Below are 18,836 nucleotides of genomic sequence, written 5' to 3' on the forward strand. Positions count from 1 at the left end.
CATAGGAAGTAGAGACATGGGTACCAGGAAATACACTCCCCGTGCAAAGGAAGTAGAGACATGGGTACCAGGAAATACACTCCCCCGTGTACAGGAATTAGAGACATGGGTACCAGGAAATACACTCCCCGTGCACAGGAAGTAGAGACATGGGTACCAGGAAATACACTCCCCGTGCACAGGAAGTAGAGACATGGGTACCAGGAAATACACTCCCCGTGCAAAGGAAGTAGAGACATGGGTACCAGGAAATACACTCCCCGTGCATAGGAAGTAGAGACATGGGTACCAGGAAATACACTCCCCCGTGCAAAGGAAGCAGAGACAGTCACATGGGTACCAGGAAATACACTCCCCCGTGCAAAGGAAGCAGAGACAGTCACATGGGTACCAGGAAATACACTCCCCTGTGCAAAGGAAGCAGAGACAGTAACATGGGTACCGGGAAATACACTCCCCCCGTGCAAAGGAAGCAGAGACATGGGTACCAGGAAATACACTCCCCCCGTGCAAAGGAAGCAGAGACAGTCACATGGGTACCAGGAAATACACTCCCCCGTGCAAAGGAAGCAGAGACAGTCACATGGGTACCAGGAAATACACTCCCCTGTGCAAAGGAAGCAAAGACAGTAACATGGGTACCGGGAAATACACTCCCCCCGTGCAAAGGAAGCAGAGACATGGGTACCAGGAAATACACTCCCCGTGCAAAGGAAGTAGAGACATGGGTACCAGGAAATACACTCCCCGTGCACAGGAAGTAGAGACATGGGTACCAGGAAATACACTCCCCGTGTACAGAAAGTAGAGACATGGGTACCAGGAAATACACTCCCCGTGCATAGGAAGTAGAGACATGGGTACCAGGAAATACACTCCCCCGTGTACAGGAAGTAGAGACATGGGTACCAGGAAATACACTCCCCGTGCATAGGAAGTAGAGACACGGGTACCAGGAAATACACTCCCCGTGCAAAGGAAGTAGAGACATGGGTACCAGGAAATACACTCCCCCGTATACAGGAAGTAGAGACATGGGTACCAGGAAATACACTCCCCGTGCACAGGAAGTAGAGACATGGGTACCAGGTAATACACTCCCCGTGCACAGGAAGTAGAGACATGGGTACCAGGAAATACACTCCCCGTGCAAAGGAAGTAGAGACATGGGTACCAGGAAATACACTCCCCGTGCATAGGAAGTAGAGACATGGGTATCAGGAAATACACTCCCCCGTGCACAGGAAGTGGAGACATGGGTACCAGGAAATACACTCCCCCGTGTACAGGAAGTAGAGACATGGGTACCAGTAAATACACTCCCCCGTTTACAGGAAGTAGAGACATGGGTACCAGGAAATACACTCCCCGTGCATAGGAAGTAGAGACATGGGTATCAGGAAATACACTCCCCCGTGCACAGGAAGTGGAGACATGGGTACCAGGAAATACACTCCCCATGCAGCCACAAGTAACAATTTGTACAGCTAGTATAAAGGCAGTTACATACAAACCGAGCTGTGCGGGTCAAAACCTGACAGGTGACAACCTTATCGCCATGTCATAGCCCCGCCCCATGACATCACGGGAATGTATTTCCTGGTACCCATGTGACTGTCTGCCCTCGTGATGTCACGTTCCTGCCCGGAGTTACGGCCAACTCTACACCTATTGGATTTAATCACCTGCAGGGGCACCCATGGCTGACTGGGGGGGCTAATCAGGGGCATCAGATACAACCACTTGGGCAGTAAAGGCCCCTCAATTGCCCCTGGGGCCAAACACAACAGGTGACCTACCCCCCCCCCCAGGTTTAACTGTAAAAGTGTGAGTTTGTTGAATGGGATTCCATGGACCTGACTGATAATGTGAGTCTGGGGCCCCTTTCCTGGCTCCGCCCTCTTTATCACTATTTACTAAACTGCGCAAAATGCAAAACATTGCTGCCAATTTCTCTGTTTTTTTACCCACAATGCAATATTCTGACCAGAAAGCAATTTGCATGCGAAGTAAAAGCTGTTTGTAACTTGGACCTGATTGGTCAGACACAACCTGCCCTGTAACTGCCCGGGGGGGGGGTAAATACCCTCTAGGATCGGCCCCTGCCTCACTTGGCTCCCTGACATGTTGGGCTTTATCTCTTCATCCTCAAAACAAGAGAGGGGAGGGCAGGCCCCCGGGCAGGGGTGGGTGTATGGGTGGGTGTATGGGTGGGTGTATGGGTGGCACCCACAGCTGCATTAACTGATATGTCTTGTCTGCCTTTCCCCTCAGTCTGAGCCATGGACACAGTCAGAGAGTTCATTCAGCAAAAGGTAAGTCCTTACTTTCCCTTTAATTACCCCCCCCCCCCCCACTATTCTGCATTTAGCGGCTTATATATACCCTCTGGGGCAGCCCATTCTGGCTAAATAGGGCATTCACCCCAAGTTTGTGCCCCACAAAATACCCCTTTGTACCCCCTCTCTTGGTAGGGAACCCCATAACCTGACTGCCCTTACAGTAAGGAACCCCTTCCTATGCTGATGGTGAGATCTCCTTTCCTCCCCACCCCCAATGTATCACTCATTCCCCCTCTCTGGGTAGGGAACCCCATAACCTGACTGCCCTTACAGTAAGGAACCCCTTCCTATGCTGATGGGGAGATCCCCTTTCCTCCCCCCCCCCAATGTATCACTCATTCCCCCTCTCTTGGTAGGGAACCCCATAACCTGACTGCCCTTACAGTAAGGAACCCCTTCCTATGCTGATGGTGAGATCCCCTTTCCTCCCCACCCCCAATGTATCACTCATTCCCCCTCTCTGGGTAGGGAACCCCATAACCTGACTGCCCTTACAGTAAGGAACCCCTTCCTATGCTGATGGTGAGATCTCCTTTCCTCCCCACCCCCAATGTATCACTCATTCCCCCTCTCTGGGTAGGGAACCCCATAACCTGACTGCCCTTACAGTAAGGAACCCCTTCCTATGCTGATGGGGAGATCCCCTTTCCTCCCCCACCCAATGTATCACTCATTCCCCCTCTCTTGGTAGGGAACCCCATAACCTGACTGCCCTTACAGTAAGGAACCCCTTCCTATGCTGATGGTGAGATCTCCTTTCCTCCCCACCCCCAATGTATCACTCATTCCCCCTCTCTGGGTAGGGAACCCCATAACCTGACTGCCCTTACAGTAAGGAACCCCTTCCTATGCTGATGGTGAGATCTCCTTTCCTCCCCACCCCCAATGTATCACTCATTCCCCTCTCTTTGTAGGGAACCCCATAACCTGACTGCCCTTACAGTAAGGAACCCCTTCCTATGCTGATGGTGAGATCCCCTTTCCTCCCCACCCCCAATGTATCACTCATTCCCCCTCTCTGGGTAGGGAACCCCATAACCTGACTGCCCTTACAGTAAGGAACCCCTTCCTATGCTGATGGTGAGATCCACTTTCCTCCCCACCCCCAATGTATCACTCATTCCCCCTCTCTGGGTAGGGAACCCCATAACCTGACTGCCCTTACAGTAAGGAACCCCTTCCTATGCTGATGGTGAGATCCCCTTTCCCCCCCCCCCAATGTATCACTCATTCCCCCTCTCTGGGTAGGGAATCCCATAACCTGACTGCCCTTACAGTAAGGAACCCCTTCCTATGCTGATGGTGAGATCCCCTTTCCTCCCCACCCCCAATGTATCACTCATTCCCCTCTCTTGGTAGGGAATCCCATAACCTGACTGCCCTTACAGTAAGGAACCCCTTCCTATGCTGATGGTGAGATCTCCTTTCCTCCCCCACCCCCAATGTATCACTCATTCCCCCTCTCTGGGTAGGGAACCCCATAACCTGACTGCCCTTCCAGGGGTACCTAGTGTCTATGAAAACAATTAGGCATTATCCTTATCACTGGGACCAGCTCCACAGTTTGGGAACCAGTGGGTTCTGCACTGCTGGTTCTGACTCCTGATACAACTCCCCAATACCCATTCATTCCTCATTCTCACTGGGTTTATAGTTATGTGTAACTGTCACTGTGTCTGTCCCTTTCCCTTCCCTGCACTGCTGGTTCTGACTCCTGATACAACTCCCCAATACCCATTCATTCCTCATTCTCACTGGGTTTATAGTTATGTGTAACTGTCACTGTGTCTGTCCCTTTCCCTTCCCTGCACTGCTGGTTCTGACTCCTGATACAACTCCCCAATATCCATTCATTCCTCATTCTCATACAGGGACACTGGGGTACTTGAGTCTGATGGCTGGACCGGTGGTAAAATATTGGGCACAGACATTATTCAGGCACAGTGAGTGGCTACCCCACAGAGCTCACACTCTAAGCTGTTAGAATGTATAGTAACCCTGTGTATGTTTCCCCAGCTCCCCGTGCAAGGGGCCTCGTATTCAATCTACCGTGGGGGGGAGGATGAGGAGGAACTGCACATTGAGGAGCCCCCAAGAGACCCAGTCGGATCACGTGGGAGGAAGAGACCCCCCCGACTCTCCCCCACCCTCCAGAAATACATCATTGGCATCATTCTAACAGCGTTTGTGGGTCAGTACATAATAACAAATAAACTTGCCCCCATCATGGTGCTGTAGTGACAGGAGAAGAAACAGTTACCCGGGGGGGGGGGGTAATTAGTACATAGCCATACACCAGTAAGACACAGTAAGGCAAAGGGTTCAACTTGATGGACTGGTCCCAGATATATATATATATATATAATTGCACCCCCACACTCAGTCTATCCTGCCTGTAACCGTAATATTAGAGACTCAGTACCACTATATGGGGGGGGATGGGGGCACAGGCCTGTGACAGAGGGCTGCACGTCAGTGTGTTTATAGTGTGATTTCCCAATATCTGCCCCCCCCCCCACACTGGGTTCCCCCCCTGTGTACAAACATTGGGCAGCCCGACTGTCTTCTGTCATATACAGATCAATAGAGCTCTGTTTGTACCGGGGCGCCCCCTGGTCTCATGAACTGCCCTGCCCTGAGCCTTTACTATTGGGCAACGGCCGGAACTGGGCCCGGAGGGTGGGGGGCACTGGTACATTCTCTGCTGGGCGTAGGGTACTTAGTGGGGTCCCTCAGGGATCCCCCCCCTCGAATCAGTGGTACTGGCAGATACATTAGATAGGTACAAGGAAGGGGAGTTACAGGGGGGCTGGGAAGTTGTGGGATCCCCCCCCCCTGAATCAGTGGTACTGGCAGATACATTAGATAGGTACAAGGAAGGGGAGTTACAGGGGGGCTGGGAAGTTGTGGGACCCCCCCCCTGAATCAGTGGTACTGGCAGATACATTAGATAGGTACAAGGAAGGGGAGTTACAGGGGGGCTGGGAAGTTGTGGGACCCCCCCCCTGAATCAGTGGTACTGGCAGATACATTAGATAGGTACAAGGAAGGGGAGTTACAGGGGGGCTGGGAAGTTGTGGGACCCCCCCCCTGAATCAGTGGTACTGGCAGATACATTAGATAGGTACAAGGAAGGGGAGTTACAGGGGGGCTGGGAAGTTGTGGGATCCCCCCCCCCTGAATCAGTGGTACTGGCAGATACATTAGATAGGTACAAGGAAGGGGAGTTACAGGGGGGCTGGGAAGTTGTGGGATCCCCCCCCCCTGAATCAGTGGTACTGGCAGATACATTAGATAGGTACAAGGAAGGGGGGTTACAGGGGGGGCTGGGAAGTTGTGGGACCCCCCCCCCTGAATCAGTGGTACTGGCAGATACATTAGATAGGTACAAGGAAGGGGAGTTACAGGGGGGCTGGGAAGTTGTGGGATCCCCCCCCCCTGAATCAGTGGTACTGGCAGATACATTAGATAGGTACAAGGAAGGGGAGTTACAGGGGGGGCTGGGAAGTTGTGGGATCCCCCCCCCCCCTGAATCAGTGGTACTGGCAGATACATTAGATAGGTACAAGGAAGGGGAGTTACAGGGGGGGCTGGGAAGTTGTGGGATCCCCCCCTGAATCAGTGGTACTGGCAGATACATTAGATAGGTACAAGGAAGGGGAGTTACAGGGGGGGCTGGGAAGTTGTGGGATCCCCCCCCCCCCCTGAATCAGTGGTACTGGCAGATACATTAGATAGGTACAAGGAAGGGGAGTTACAGGGGGGCTGGGAAGTTGTGGGATCCCCCCCCCCCCTGAATCAGTGGTACTGGCAGATACATTAGATAGGTACAAGGAAGGGGGGTTACAGGGGGGCTGGGAAGTTGTGGGATCCCCCCCCTGAATCAGTGGTACTGGCAGATACATTAGATAGGTACAAGGAAGGGGAGTTACAGGGGGGCTGGGAAGTTGTGGGATCCCCCCCCCCTGAATCAGTGGTACTGGCAGATACATTAGATAGGTACAAGGAAGGGGAGTTACAGGGGGGGCTGGGAAGTTGTGGGATCCCCCCCCCCTGAATCAGTGGTACTGGCAGATACATTAGATAGGTACAAGGAAGGGGAGTTACAGGGGGGCTGGGAAGTTGTGGGATCCCCCCCTGAATCAGTGGTACTGGCAGATACATTAGATAGGTACAAGGAAGGGGGGTTACAGGGGGGCTGGGAAGTTGTGGGATCCCCCCCCTGAATCAGTGGTACTGGCAGATACATTAGATAGGTACAAGGAAGGGGAGTTACAGGGGGGCTGGGAAGTTGTGGGATCCCCCCCTGAATCAGTGGTACTGGCAGATACATTAGATAGGTACAAGGAAGGGGAGTTACAGGGGGGCTGGGAAGTTGTGGGATCCCCCCCCTGAATCAGTGGTACTGGCAGATACATTAGATAGGTACAAGGAAGGGGAGTTACAGGGGGGCTGGGAAGTTGTGGGACCCCCCCCTGAATCAGTGGTACTGGCAGATACATTAGATAGGTACAAGGAAGGGGAGTTACAGGGGGGCTGGGAAGTTGTGGGACCCCCCCCTGAATCAGTGGTACTGGCAGATACATTAGATAGGTACAAGGAAGGGAAGTTACAGGGGGGGCTGGGAAGTTGTGGGATCCCCCCCCCCTGAATCAGTGGTACTGGCAGATACATTAGATAGGTACAAGGAAGGGGAGTTACAGGGGGGGCTGGGAAGTTGTGGGACCCCCCCCTGAATCAGTGGTACTGGCAGATACATTAGATAGGTACAAGGAAGGGGAGTTACAGGGGGGCTGGGAAGTTGTGGGACCCCCCCCTGAATCAGTGGTACTGGCAGATACATTAGATAGGTACAAGGAAGGGGAGTTACAGGGGGGCTGGGAAGTTGTGGGACCCCCCCCTGAATCAGTGGTACTGGCAGATACATTAGATAGGTACAAGGAAGGGGAGTTACAGGGGGCTGGGAAGTTGTGGGACCCCCCCCCCCCTGAATCAGTGGTACTGGCAGATACATTAGATAGGTACAAGGAAGGGAAGTTACAGGGGGGGCTGGGAAGTTGTGGGACCCCCCCCCCCCCCTGAATCAGTGGTACTGGCAGATACATTAGATAGGTACAAGGAAGGGAAGTTACAGGGGGGGCTGGGAAGTTGTGGGATCCCCCCCCCCTGAATCAGTGGTACTGGCAGATACATTAGATAGGTACAAGGAAGGGGAGTTACAGGGGGGGCTGGGAAGTTGTGGGACCCCCCCCCTGAATCAGTGGTACTGGCAGATACATTAGATAGGTACAAGGAAGGGGAGTTACAGGGGGGGCTGGGAAGTTGTGGGATCCCCCCCCCACTGAATCAGTGGTACTGGCAGATACATTAGATAGGTACAAGGAAGGGGAGTTACAGGGGGGGCTGGGAAGTTGTGGGATCCCCCCCCCCTGAATCAGTGGTACTGGCAGATACATTAGATAGGTACAAGGAAGGGGAGTTACAGGGGGGGCTGGGAAGTTGTGGGATCCCCCCCCCCACTGAATCAGTGGTACTGGCAGATACATTAGATAGGTACAAGGAAGGGGAGTTACAGGGGGGGCTGGGAAGTTGTGGGATCCCCCCCCCCCTGAATCAGTGGTACTGGCAGATACATTAGATAGGTACAAGGAAGGGGAGTTACAGGGGGGGCTGGGAAGTTGTGGGATCCCCCCCCCCTGAATCAGTGGTACTGGCAGATACATTAGATAGGTACAAGGAAGGGGAGTTACAGGGGGGGCTGGGAAGTTGTGGGATCCCCCCCCCCCACTGAATCAGTGGTACTGGCAGATACATTAGATAGGTACAAGGAAGGGGAGTTACAGGGGGGCTGGGAAGTTGTGGGACCCCCCCTGAATCAGTGGTACTGGCAGATACATTAGATAGGTACAAGGAAGGGGAGTTACAGGGGGGGCTGGGAAGTTGTGGGATCCCCCCCCCCTGAATCAGTGGTACTGGCAGATACATTAGATAGGTACAAGGAAGGGGAGTTACAGGGGGGCTGGGAAGTTGTGGGACCCCCCCCCCCTGAATCAGTGGTACTGGCAGATACATTAGATAGGTACAAGGAAGGGGAGTTACAGGGGGGGGGGCTGGGAAGTTGTGGGATCCCCCCCTGAATCAGTGGTACTGGCAGATACATTAGATAGGTACAAGGAAGGGGGGTTACAGGGGGGCTGGGAAGTTGTGGGACCCCCCCCCCCTGAATCAGTGGTACTGGCAGATACATTAGATAGGTACAAGGAAGGGGAGTTACAGGGGGGGCTGGGAAGTTGTGGGATCCCCCCCCCTGAATCAGTGGTACTGGCAGATACAGTAGATAGGTACAAGGAAGGGGAGTTACAGGGGGGGCTGGGAAGTTGTGGGATCCCCCCCCTGAATCAGTGGTACTGGCAGATACATTAGATAGGTACAAGGAAGGGGAGTTACAGGGGGGGCTGGGAAGTTGTGGGATCCCCCCCCCTGAATCAGTGGTACTGGCAGATACATTAGATAGGTACAAGGAAGGGGGGTTACAGGGGGGCTGGGAAGTTGTGGGATCCCCCCCCCCTGAATCAGTGGTACTGGCAGATACATTAGATAGGTACAAGGAAGGGGAGTTACAGGGGGGGCTGGGAAGTTGTGGGATCCCCCCCCCCTGAATCAGTGGTACTGGCAGATACATTAGATAGGTACAAGGAAGGGGAGTTACAGGGGGGGCTGGGAAGTTGTGGGATCCCCCCCCTGAATCAGTGGTACTGGCAGATACATTAGATAGGTACAAGGAAGGGGAGTTACAGGGGGGCTGGGAAGTTGTGGGACCCCCCCCCCCTGAATCAGTGGTACTGGCAGATACATTAGATAGGTACAAGGAAGGGGAGTTACAGGGGGGGGGGCTGGGAAGTTGTGGGATCCCCCCCTGAATCAGTGGTACTGGCAGATACATTAGATAGGTACAAGGAAGGGGGGTTAACAGGGGGGCTGGGAAGTTGTGGGACCCCCCCCCCCTGAATCAGTGGTACTGGCAGATACATTAGATAGGTACAAGGAAGGGGAGTTACAGGGGGGCTGGGAAGTTGTGGGATCCCCCCCTGAATCAGTGGTACTGGCAGATACATTAGATAGGTACAAGGAAGGGGAGTTACAGGGGGGGCTGGGAAGTTGTGGGATCCCCCCCCCTGAATCAGTGGTACTGGCAGATACATTAGATAGGTACAAGGAAGGGGAGTTACAGGGGGGGCTGGGAAGTTGTGGGATCCCCCCCCCTGAATCAGTGGTACTGGCAGATACATTAGATAGGTACAAGGAAGGGGAGTTACAGGGGGGGCTGGGAAGTTGTGGGATCCCCCCCCCCCCTGAATCAGTGGTACTGGCAGATACATTAGATAGGTACAAGGAAGGGGGGTTACAGGGGGGCTGGGAAGTTGTGGGATCCCCCCCCCCTGAATCAGTGGTACTGGCAGATACATTAGATAGGTACAAGGAAGGGGAGTTACAGGGGGGGCTGGGAAGTTGTGGGATCCCCCCCCCTGAATCAGTGGTACTGGCAGATACATTAGATAGGTACAAGGAAGGGGAGTTACAGGGGGGGCTGGGAAGTTGTGGGATCCCCCCCCCCTGAATCAGTGGTACTGGCAGATACATTAGATAGGTACAAGGAAGGGGAGTTACAGGGGGGGCTGGGAAGTTGTGGGATCCCCCCCCCCCTGAATCAGTGGTACTGGCAGATACATTAGATAGGTACAAGGAAGGGGAGTTACAGGGGGGCTGGGAAGTTGTGGGATCCCCCCCCCCTGAATCAGTGGTACTGGCAGATACATTAGATAGGTACAAGGAAGGGGAGTTACAGGGGGGGCTGGGAAGTTGTGGGATCCCCCCCCCCCCTGAATCAGTGGTACTGGCAGATACATTAGATAGGTACAAGGAAGGGGAGTTACAGGGGGGGCTGGGAAGTTGTGGGACCCCCCCCCTGAATCAGTGGTACTGGCAGATACATTAGATAGGTACAAGGAAGGGGAGTTACAGGGGGGCTGGGAAGTTGTGGGATCCCCCCCCTGAATCAGTGGTACTGGCAGATACATTAGATAGGTACAAGGAAGGGGAGTTACAGGGGGGGCTGGGAAGTTGTGGGACCCCCCCCCCTGAATCAGTGGTACTGGCAGATACATTAGATAGGTACAAGGAAGGGGAGTTACAGGGGGGGCTGGGAAGTTGTGGGATCCCCCCCCCTGAATCAGTGGTACTGGCAGATACATTAGATAGGTACAAGGAAGGGGAGTTACAGGGGGGGCTGGGAAGTTGTGGGACCCCCCCCTGAATCAGTGGTACTGGCAGATACATTAGATAGGTACAAGGAAGGGGAGTTACAGGGGGGGGGGGCGCAACTGATTTTCCATTTTAGGGCCAGAAAGGAGTTTTCCATTGGATCAGCAGGAAGCTGGGTGGGAAATATTTGAGCCAATCACATTGGCAGGAATGTTCTACTGGATTCCAGCAATCTCACTGAATAGTAACTGATGGGGACACTTACCCTTTAATAACGCTAAGGTTTCACTCACTCACAGCCTTCATACTGGGCTTTGTGGCGACTCGGAGACCCTGTGCCTCCTGTGACTATAACTCCGCCCAGCTGGCCCAGGACAGGGAGCCCTATGAGCCGTGGGAGCAGGACGACCCCACCCAGATGGACTGGAACGAACTGAGAGACTTACTCAGCAAATACCTACGGGATGGTCAGATGATCGATAGTGTTATCAGGTGATGTACAGAGGTCTGCCCCGCCCCCTGCAGGGTGACACAGTGACACAGACAGAGCTGTGAGTCTGCCCCGCCCCCTGCAGGGTGACACAGTGACACAGACAGAGCTGTGAGTCTGCCCCTCCCCCTGCAGGGTGACACAGTGACACAGACAGAGCTGTGAGTCTGCCCCTCCCCCTGCAGGGTGACACAGTGACACAGACAGAGCTGTGAGTCTGCCCCTCCCCCTGCAGAGTGACACAGTGACACAGACAGAGCTCTTATGCCCCTCCCCCTGCAGGGTGACACAGTGACACAGACAGAGCTCTTATGCCCCTCCCCCTGCAGGGTGACACAGTGACAGACAGAGCTGTGAGTCTGCCCCTCCCCCTGCAGGGTGACACAGTGACACAGACAGAGCTGTGAGTCTGCCCCTCCCCCTTCAGGGTGACACAGTGACACAGACAGAGCTCTTATGCCCCTCCCCCTGCAGGGTGACACAGTGACACAGACAGAGCTGTGAGTCTGCCCCTCCCCCTGCAGGGTGACACAGTGACACAGACAGAGCTGTGAGTCTGCCCCGCCCCCTGCAGGGTGACACAGTGACACAGACAGAGCTGTGAGTCTGCCCCGCCCCCTGCAGGGTGACACAGACAGAGCTGTGGGTCTGCCCTGCCCCCTGCAGGGTGACACAGTGACACAGACGGAACTGTGAGTCTGCCCCTCCCCCTGCAGGGTGACACAGTGACACAGACAGAGCTCTTATGCCCCTCCCCCTGCAGGGTGACACAGTGACACAGACAGAGCTGTGAGTCTGCCCCTCCCCCTGCAGGGTGACACAGTGACACAGACAGAGCTGAGTTGGCCCCTCCCCCTGCAGGGTGACACAGTGACACAGACAGAGCTGAGTCTGCCCCTCCCCCTGCAGGGTGACACAGTGACACAGACAGAGCTGTGAGTCGGCCCCGCCCCCTGCAGGGTGACACAGTGACACAGACAGAGCTGTGAGTCGGCCCCTCCCCCTGCAGGGTGACACAGTGACACAGACGGAGCTGTGAGTCTGCCCCTCCCCCTGCAGGGTGACACAGTGACACAGAGCTGTGAGTCTGCCCCTCCCCCTGCAGGGTGACACAGTGACACAGAGCTGTGAGTCTGCCCCTCCCCCTGCAGGGTGACACAGAGCTGTGAGTCTGCCCCTCCCCCTGCAGGGTGACACAGTGACACAGACAGAGCTGTGAGTCGGCCCCTCCCCCTGCAGGGTGACACAGTGACACAGACGGAGCTGTGAGTCTGCCCCTCCCCCTGCAGGGTGACACAGTGACACAGAGCTGTGAGTCTGCCCCTCCCCCTGCAGGGTGACACAGTGACACAGAGCTGTGAGTCTGCCCCTCCCCCTGCAGGGTGACACAGAGCTGTGAGTCGGCCCCTCCCCCTGCAGGGTGACACAGAGCTGTGAGTTGGCCCCTCCCCCTGCAGGGTGACACAGACTGACTGATGGTTTGTTGCTGCGCAGGACGGTGAGTAAAGGGCCACACCCGGCCGGATCAGAGGAAGACAGGGTTCTGGCCCAGATGGTACTGGAGAAGCTGAAGACCTTCTATCTGGATCACACATGGGTAGACAGTCACTTTGTGGAGCTGCCGTTTCCCCCAGACAGGTAACCCCTCCCCCAAACAGATAAACCCCTCCCCCAAACAGGTAACCCCTCCCCTAGACAGATAACCCCTCCTCAGACAGGTAACCCCTCCCCCAAACAGGTAACCCCTCCCCTAGACAGATAACCCCTCCCCAGACAGGTAACCCCTCCCCCAAACAGATAAACCCCTCCCCCAAACAGGTAACCCCCTCCCCTAGACAGATAACCCCTCCTCAGACAGGTAACCCCTCCCCCAACAGGTAACCCCTCCCCTAGACAGATAACCCCCTCCCCCAGACAGGTAACCCCCTCCCCCAGACAGGTAACCCCTCCCCCTGCTCCCACCCAGCAGCCCCCTGAGAAACAGATCCCTGCAGCTCATCCCCCAATCAGAATATTAATGTATCCGGCAGATCCCTACAGAATGTTCCCCTATGAACCCTACAGACTATTGGCCCTTATCCTTCCCCAAACAGATCCCCAGAGAGATTTGGGCCATTCACTGACCTCCTCTCACTGTTTAGGAACCGCCCCACTTTCCTGGAGGTCTCACTGAATGGGACGAGAGAAGAGACCATTGAGTTGGGGGACCCCGATGTGTATTGTCCCTACAGCCCCGACGGGGACGTGTCGGTAACTGTTTTATAGGTGTGAGTGCCAGCCCATGAGTGTGAGTGCCAGCCCATGAGTGTGAGTGCCAGCCCATGGGTGTGAGTGCCAGCCCATGAGTGTGAGTGCCAGCCCATGGGTGTGAGTGCCAGCCCATGAGTGTGAGTGCCAGCCCATGGGTGTGAGTGCCAGCCCATGGGTGTGAGTGCCAGCCCATGAGTGTGAGTGCCAGCCCATGAGTGTGAGTGCCAGCCCATGAGTGTGAGTGCCAGCCCATGGGTGTGAGTGCCAGCCCATGAGTGTGAGTGCCAGCCCATGGGTGTGAGTGCCAGCCCATGAGTGTGAGTGCCAGCCCATGAGTGTGAGTGCCAGCCCATGAGTGTGAGTGCCAGCCCATGGGTGTGAGTGCCAGCCCATGAGTGTGAGTGCCAGCCCATGGGTGTGAGTGCCAGCCCATGGGTGTGAGTGCCAGCCCATGGGTGTGAGTGCCAGCCCATAGGTGTGAGTGCCAGTCTGTGAGTGTAAGTGCCAGCCCATGGGTGTGAGTGCCAGTCTGTGAGTGTGAGTGCCAGCCCATGAGTGTGAGTGCCAGCCCATGAGTGTGAGTGCCAGCCCATGAGTGTGAGTGCCAGCCCATGAGTGCATGAGTGTGAGTGCCAGCCCATGAGTGTGAGTGGCAGCCCATGAGTGTGAGTGCCATCCCATGAGTGCATGAGTGTGAGTGGCAGCCCATGAGTGTGAGTGGCAGCCCATGAGTGTGAGTGCCAGCCCATGAGTGTGAGTGCCAGCCCATGAGTGCATGAGTGTGAGTGCCAGCCCATGAGTGTGAGTGCCAGCCCATGAGTGCATGAGTGTGAGTGCCAGCCCATGAGTGTGAGTGCCAGCCCATGAGTGCATGAGTGTGAGTGCCAGCCCATGAGTGTGAGTGCCAGCCCATGAGTGCATGAGTGTGAGTGCCAGCCCATGAGTGTGAGTGCCAGCCCATGAGTGTGAGTGCCAGCCCATGAGTGCATGAGTGTGAGTGCCAGTCCATGAGCGTGAGTGCCAGCCCATGAGTGTGAGTGTACCAGCCAATCACAGTTGAGCTACACACAGGTGTGGGGGCAGGTAGGGGGCGCTATATATAACGGTATGTTTGCCCGCAGGGGGGCCTGGCGTATGCCCAGTACGGCCGGAGAGAGGATTTCCAGAGGTTGGCAGAACTCAGGGTGGATGTGAAGGAGCAGCTGGTTATTGTCCGAACAGGATTTATTAGCTTTGCCCAAAAGGTGAGTGTGGGTACAGTGGGTACAGCTTGGCACTACTGCCCCTGGGCACGGCTCTGTATACAGGCTCTGGCATAGCGTGCCCATAGGGTATGCCCATTAGCTGGAGAGGGGCACAGAGCAGCCTGGGTACAGCTTGGCACTACTGCTCCTGGGCACGGCTCTGTATACAGGCTCTGGCATAGCGTGCCCATAGGGTATGCCCATTAGCTGGAGAGGGGCACAGAGCAGCCTGGGTACAGCTTGGCACTACTGCTCCTGGGCACGGCTTTGTATACAGGCTCTGGCATAGCGTGCCCATAGGGTATGCCCATTAGCTGGGGAGGGGCACAGAGCAGCCTGGGCACAGCTTGGCACTACTGCTTCTGGGCACGGCTTTGTATACAGGCTCTGGCATAGCGTGCCCATAGGGTATGCCCATTAGCGGGGGAGGGGCACAGAGCAGCCTGTGTACAGCTTGGCACTACTGCTCCTGGGCACGGGCTCTGTATACAGGCTCTGGCATAGCGTGCCCATAGGGTATGCCCATTAGCGGGGGAGGGGCACAGAGCAGCCTGTGTACAGCTTGGCACTACTGCCCCTGGGCACGGGCTCTATATACAGGCTCTGGCATAGCGTGCCCATAGGGTATGCCCATTAGCTGGGGAGGGGCACAGAGCAGCCTGGGTAAAGCTTGGCACTACTGCTCCTGGGCACGGGCTCTGTATACAGGCTCTGGCATAGCGTGCCCATAGGGTATGCCCATTAGCTGGGGAGGGGTACAGAGCAGCCTGGGTACAGCTTGGCACTACTGCTCCTGGGCACGGGCTCTGTATACAGGCTCTGGCATAGCGTGCCCATAGGGTATGCCCATTAGCTGGGGAGGGGCACAGAGCAGCCTGGGTACAGCTTGGCACTACTGCTCCTGGGCACGGCTCTGTATACAGGCTCTGGCATAGCGTGCCCATAGGGTATGCCCATTAGCTGGGGAGGGGTACAGAGCAGCCTGGGTACAGCTTGGCACTACTGCCCCTGGGCACGGGCTCTATATACAGGCTCTGGCATAGCGTGCCCATAGGGTATGCCCATTAGTGGGGAGGGGCACAGAGCAGCCTGGGCACAGCTTGGCACTACTGCTCCTGGGCACGGCTCTATATACAGGCTCTGGCATAGCGTGCCCATAGGGTATGCCCATTAGTGGGGAGGGGCACAGAGCAGCCTGGGCACAGCTTGGCACTACTGCTCCTGGGCACGGCTCTATATACAGGCTCTGGCATACCGTGCCCATAGGGTATGCCCATTAGCTGGGGAGGGGCACAGAGCAGCCTGGGTAAAGCTTGGCACTACTGCTCCTGGGCACGGCTCTGTATGCAGGCTCTGGCATAGCGTGCCCATAGGGTATGCCCATTAGCTGGGGAGGGGTACAGAGCAGCCTGGGTACAGCTTGGCACTACTGCTCCTGGGCACGGGCTCTATATACAGGCTCTGGCATAGCGTGCCCATAGGGTATGCCCATTAGCTGGGGAGGGGTACAGAGCAGCCTGGGTACAGCTTGGCACTACTGCTCCTGGGCACGGGCTCTATATACAGGCTCTGGCATAGCGTGCCCATAGGGTATGCCCATTAGCGGGGGAGGGGTACAGAGCAGCCTGGGTACAGCTTGGCACTACTGCTCCTGGGCATGGGCTCTATATACAGGCTCTGGCATAGCGTGCCCATAGGGTATGCCCATTAGCTGGGGAGGGGCACAGAGCAGCCTGGGTACAGCTTGGCACTACTGCTCCTGGGCACGGCTCTGTATGCAGGCTCTGGCATAGCGTGCCCATAGGGTATGCCCATTAGCTGGGGAGGGGTACAGAGCAGCCTGGGCACAGCTTGGCACTACTGCTCCTGGGCACGGGCTCTATATACAGGCTCTGGCATAGCGTGCCCATAGGGTATGCCCATTAGCGGGGGAGGGGTACAGAGCAGCCTGGGTACAGCTTGGCACTACTGCTCCTGGGCACAGGCTCTATATACAGGCTCTGGCATAGCGTGCCCATAGGGTATGCCCATTAGCGGGGGAGGGGTACAGAGCAGCCTGGGTACAGCTTGGCACTACTGCTCCTGGGCACAGGCTCTGTATACAGGCTCTGGCATAGCGTGCCCATAGGGTATGCCCATTAGCTGGGGAGGGGCACAGAGCAGCCTGGGTACAGCTTGGCACTACTGCCCCTGGGCACGGGCTCTGGCATAGCGCAATGGAGAATGCTGGGAGTGGCAATAGCGCCACCTAGAGGGAAGTCATGGGAAAGCGACAAATGCCCCCTTTACCCCTTGGTGCCAGCCATACCCGCCCCAGGGCACTTGCAGCACAATATTCAGATAAAGTGCGAGGGTCTGTTGGTCTGTGATTGCAGGTGGCGAACGCTGAGGCCGCGGGGGCCGCTGGAGTCCTCATTTACCCAGAATCCCATAATGACTTTGCTGTGTATGGACATGTAAGTGCCCCGCCCCCATCATTCCCGCTTATCCCACCGCCCCATAGTAACCTCCTCTATCCCCTGTCCCTACAGAACCTCCTTTCCACTCACCCTAAACCCCCGCAGAACTTTATAACCCCCTGCACCCTCACACAACCCCCTGCACCCTCACACAACCCCCTGCTCCCTCACACAACCCCCTGCTCCCTCACACAACCCCCTGCACCCTCACACAACCCCCTGCACCCTCACACAACCCCTGCAACCCTCACACAACCCCCTGCACCCTCACACAACCCCCTGCACCCTCACACAACCCCTGCACCCTCACACAACCCCCTGCACCCTCACACAACCCCCTGCACCCTCACACAACCCCTGCAGAACCTCATAACCCCCCCTGCACCCTCACACAACCCCCTGCACCCTCACATAACCCCCTGCACCCTCACACAACCCCTGCACCCTCACATAACCCCCTGCACCCTCACACAACCCCCTGCACCCTCACACAACCCCCTGCACCCTCACATAACCCCCTGCACCCTCACACAACCCCCTGCACCCTCACACAACCCCCTGCACCCTCACATAACCCCCTGCACCCTCACACAACCCCCTGCACCCTCACATAACCCCCTCACACAACCCCCTGCACCCTCACACAACCCCCTGCACCCTCACACAACCCCCTGCACCCTCACACAACCTCCTGCACCCTCACACAACCCCCCTGCACCCTCACACAACCCCCTGCACCCTCACACAAACCCCCTGCACCCTCACACAACCCCCTGCACCCTCACACAACCTCCTGCACCCTCACACAACCCCCCTGCACCCTCACACAACCTCCTGCACCCTCACACAACCCCCTGCACCCTCACACAACCCCCTGCACCCTCACTCCCTTAACTCCTTGATATCGATTCTAATTCCAGGTCCATCTTGGCACCGGAGACCCAAATTCTCCAGGATTCCCTTCCTTCAACCACACCCAGTTCCCCCCCATGAAATCAGCAGGACTTCCCAAAATACCTGCCCAGCCAATCAGCAGTGAATCGGCACGGAAACTGTTCCGGTACTGACCCAATCGTGTGATTTTATAGCGAGTACATAGGGGCGAGGCATGGGATACGCTGGGGGGGCTGCCCGGGACCCTGGATAAACAATATACTAATACAAGTAGTAGGCAGTCCAACTCATGATCCACAAAATTATCCAAAATTCAAAAAACCAAACCAGGACAGAGGTGCCTCATTGGTGCTCCATGGTCCCTGAGCTCCTCCCTCCCTTCACACCATTGGGCGCTTCATTAGAGGAGGTGTGTGGCCTACCCTTTGTATTACCATACCCAATCATAGGCCCTCTTTGGGGCAATGCCATGTGTAAATACCTGTTAGACACGTACGACTGATATCAAGGTGGCACCATTGGGCAGAGCCAACTGGCACGGACCCATAGTAATACAGGGCATCCCTGGCACAGGTCAGTGATTAGCTGGCATCATTGTACCTCTGGATATACCCACTGCTCATTGGCCAGTAACAACCTGTCTTGTCATGGACGGACCTTGTAGCAGGGCCTGGGGGTAACAGAGCAGTTAGGGGGAGGAATGATTATTCTCCTTGTGCTTTGGTGTTGGGTCCTTTGGGTGCCCCAGGGTGTTGCCATGTCTAGCCACCTATGGGATGGTTATTTAGGCTGTTCCTGCTTGACCTCAATACTGAATAGACAAAGGCCTAGTCTTGACTGAAAAGAGTTCAAAGGCTTCATTTCCACTTCCACCATGTAAAGGTTCGACCTATCC

At 55.9% G+C, this 18,836-nt stretch overlaps 1 protein-coding gene across 2 annotated transcripts in view; it reads left to right on the top strand.

The window, feature by feature from the left end:
- Positions 1–1,657: 1,657 nt before the first annotated feature.
- Positions 1,658–18,836, top strand: part of tfr2 (transferrin receptor 2) — a 28,622-nt gene continuing 11,443 nt past the window's right edge. The window contains exons 1-9 of one of the 2 annotated variants that reach the window (XM_031899628.1): positions 1,658–1,790; positions 2,275–2,315; positions 4,359–4,533; positions 10,904–11,096; positions 12,589–12,732; positions 13,236–13,344; positions 14,466–14,588; positions 16,964–17,044; positions 17,968–18,107. In XM_031899628.1, coding sequence (XP_031755488.1) covers positions 2,283–2,315; positions 4,359–4,533; positions 10,904–11,096; positions 12,589–12,732; positions 13,236–13,344; positions 14,466–14,588; positions 16,964–17,044; positions 17,968–18,107 — 998 coding nt within the window. In that variant the 5' untranslated portion in view covers positions 1,658–1,790; positions 2,275–2,282. The other variant, XM_031899627.1, reaches the window with a different exon arrangement.

This window comes from Xenopus tropicalis, chromosome 3, assembly GCF_000004195.4.
Source record: "Xenopus tropicalis strain Nigerian chromosome 3, UCB_Xtro_10.0, whole genome shotgun sequence".
NCBI lineage: Eukaryota > Metazoa > Chordata > Amphibia > Anura > Pipidae > Xenopus > Xenopus tropicalis.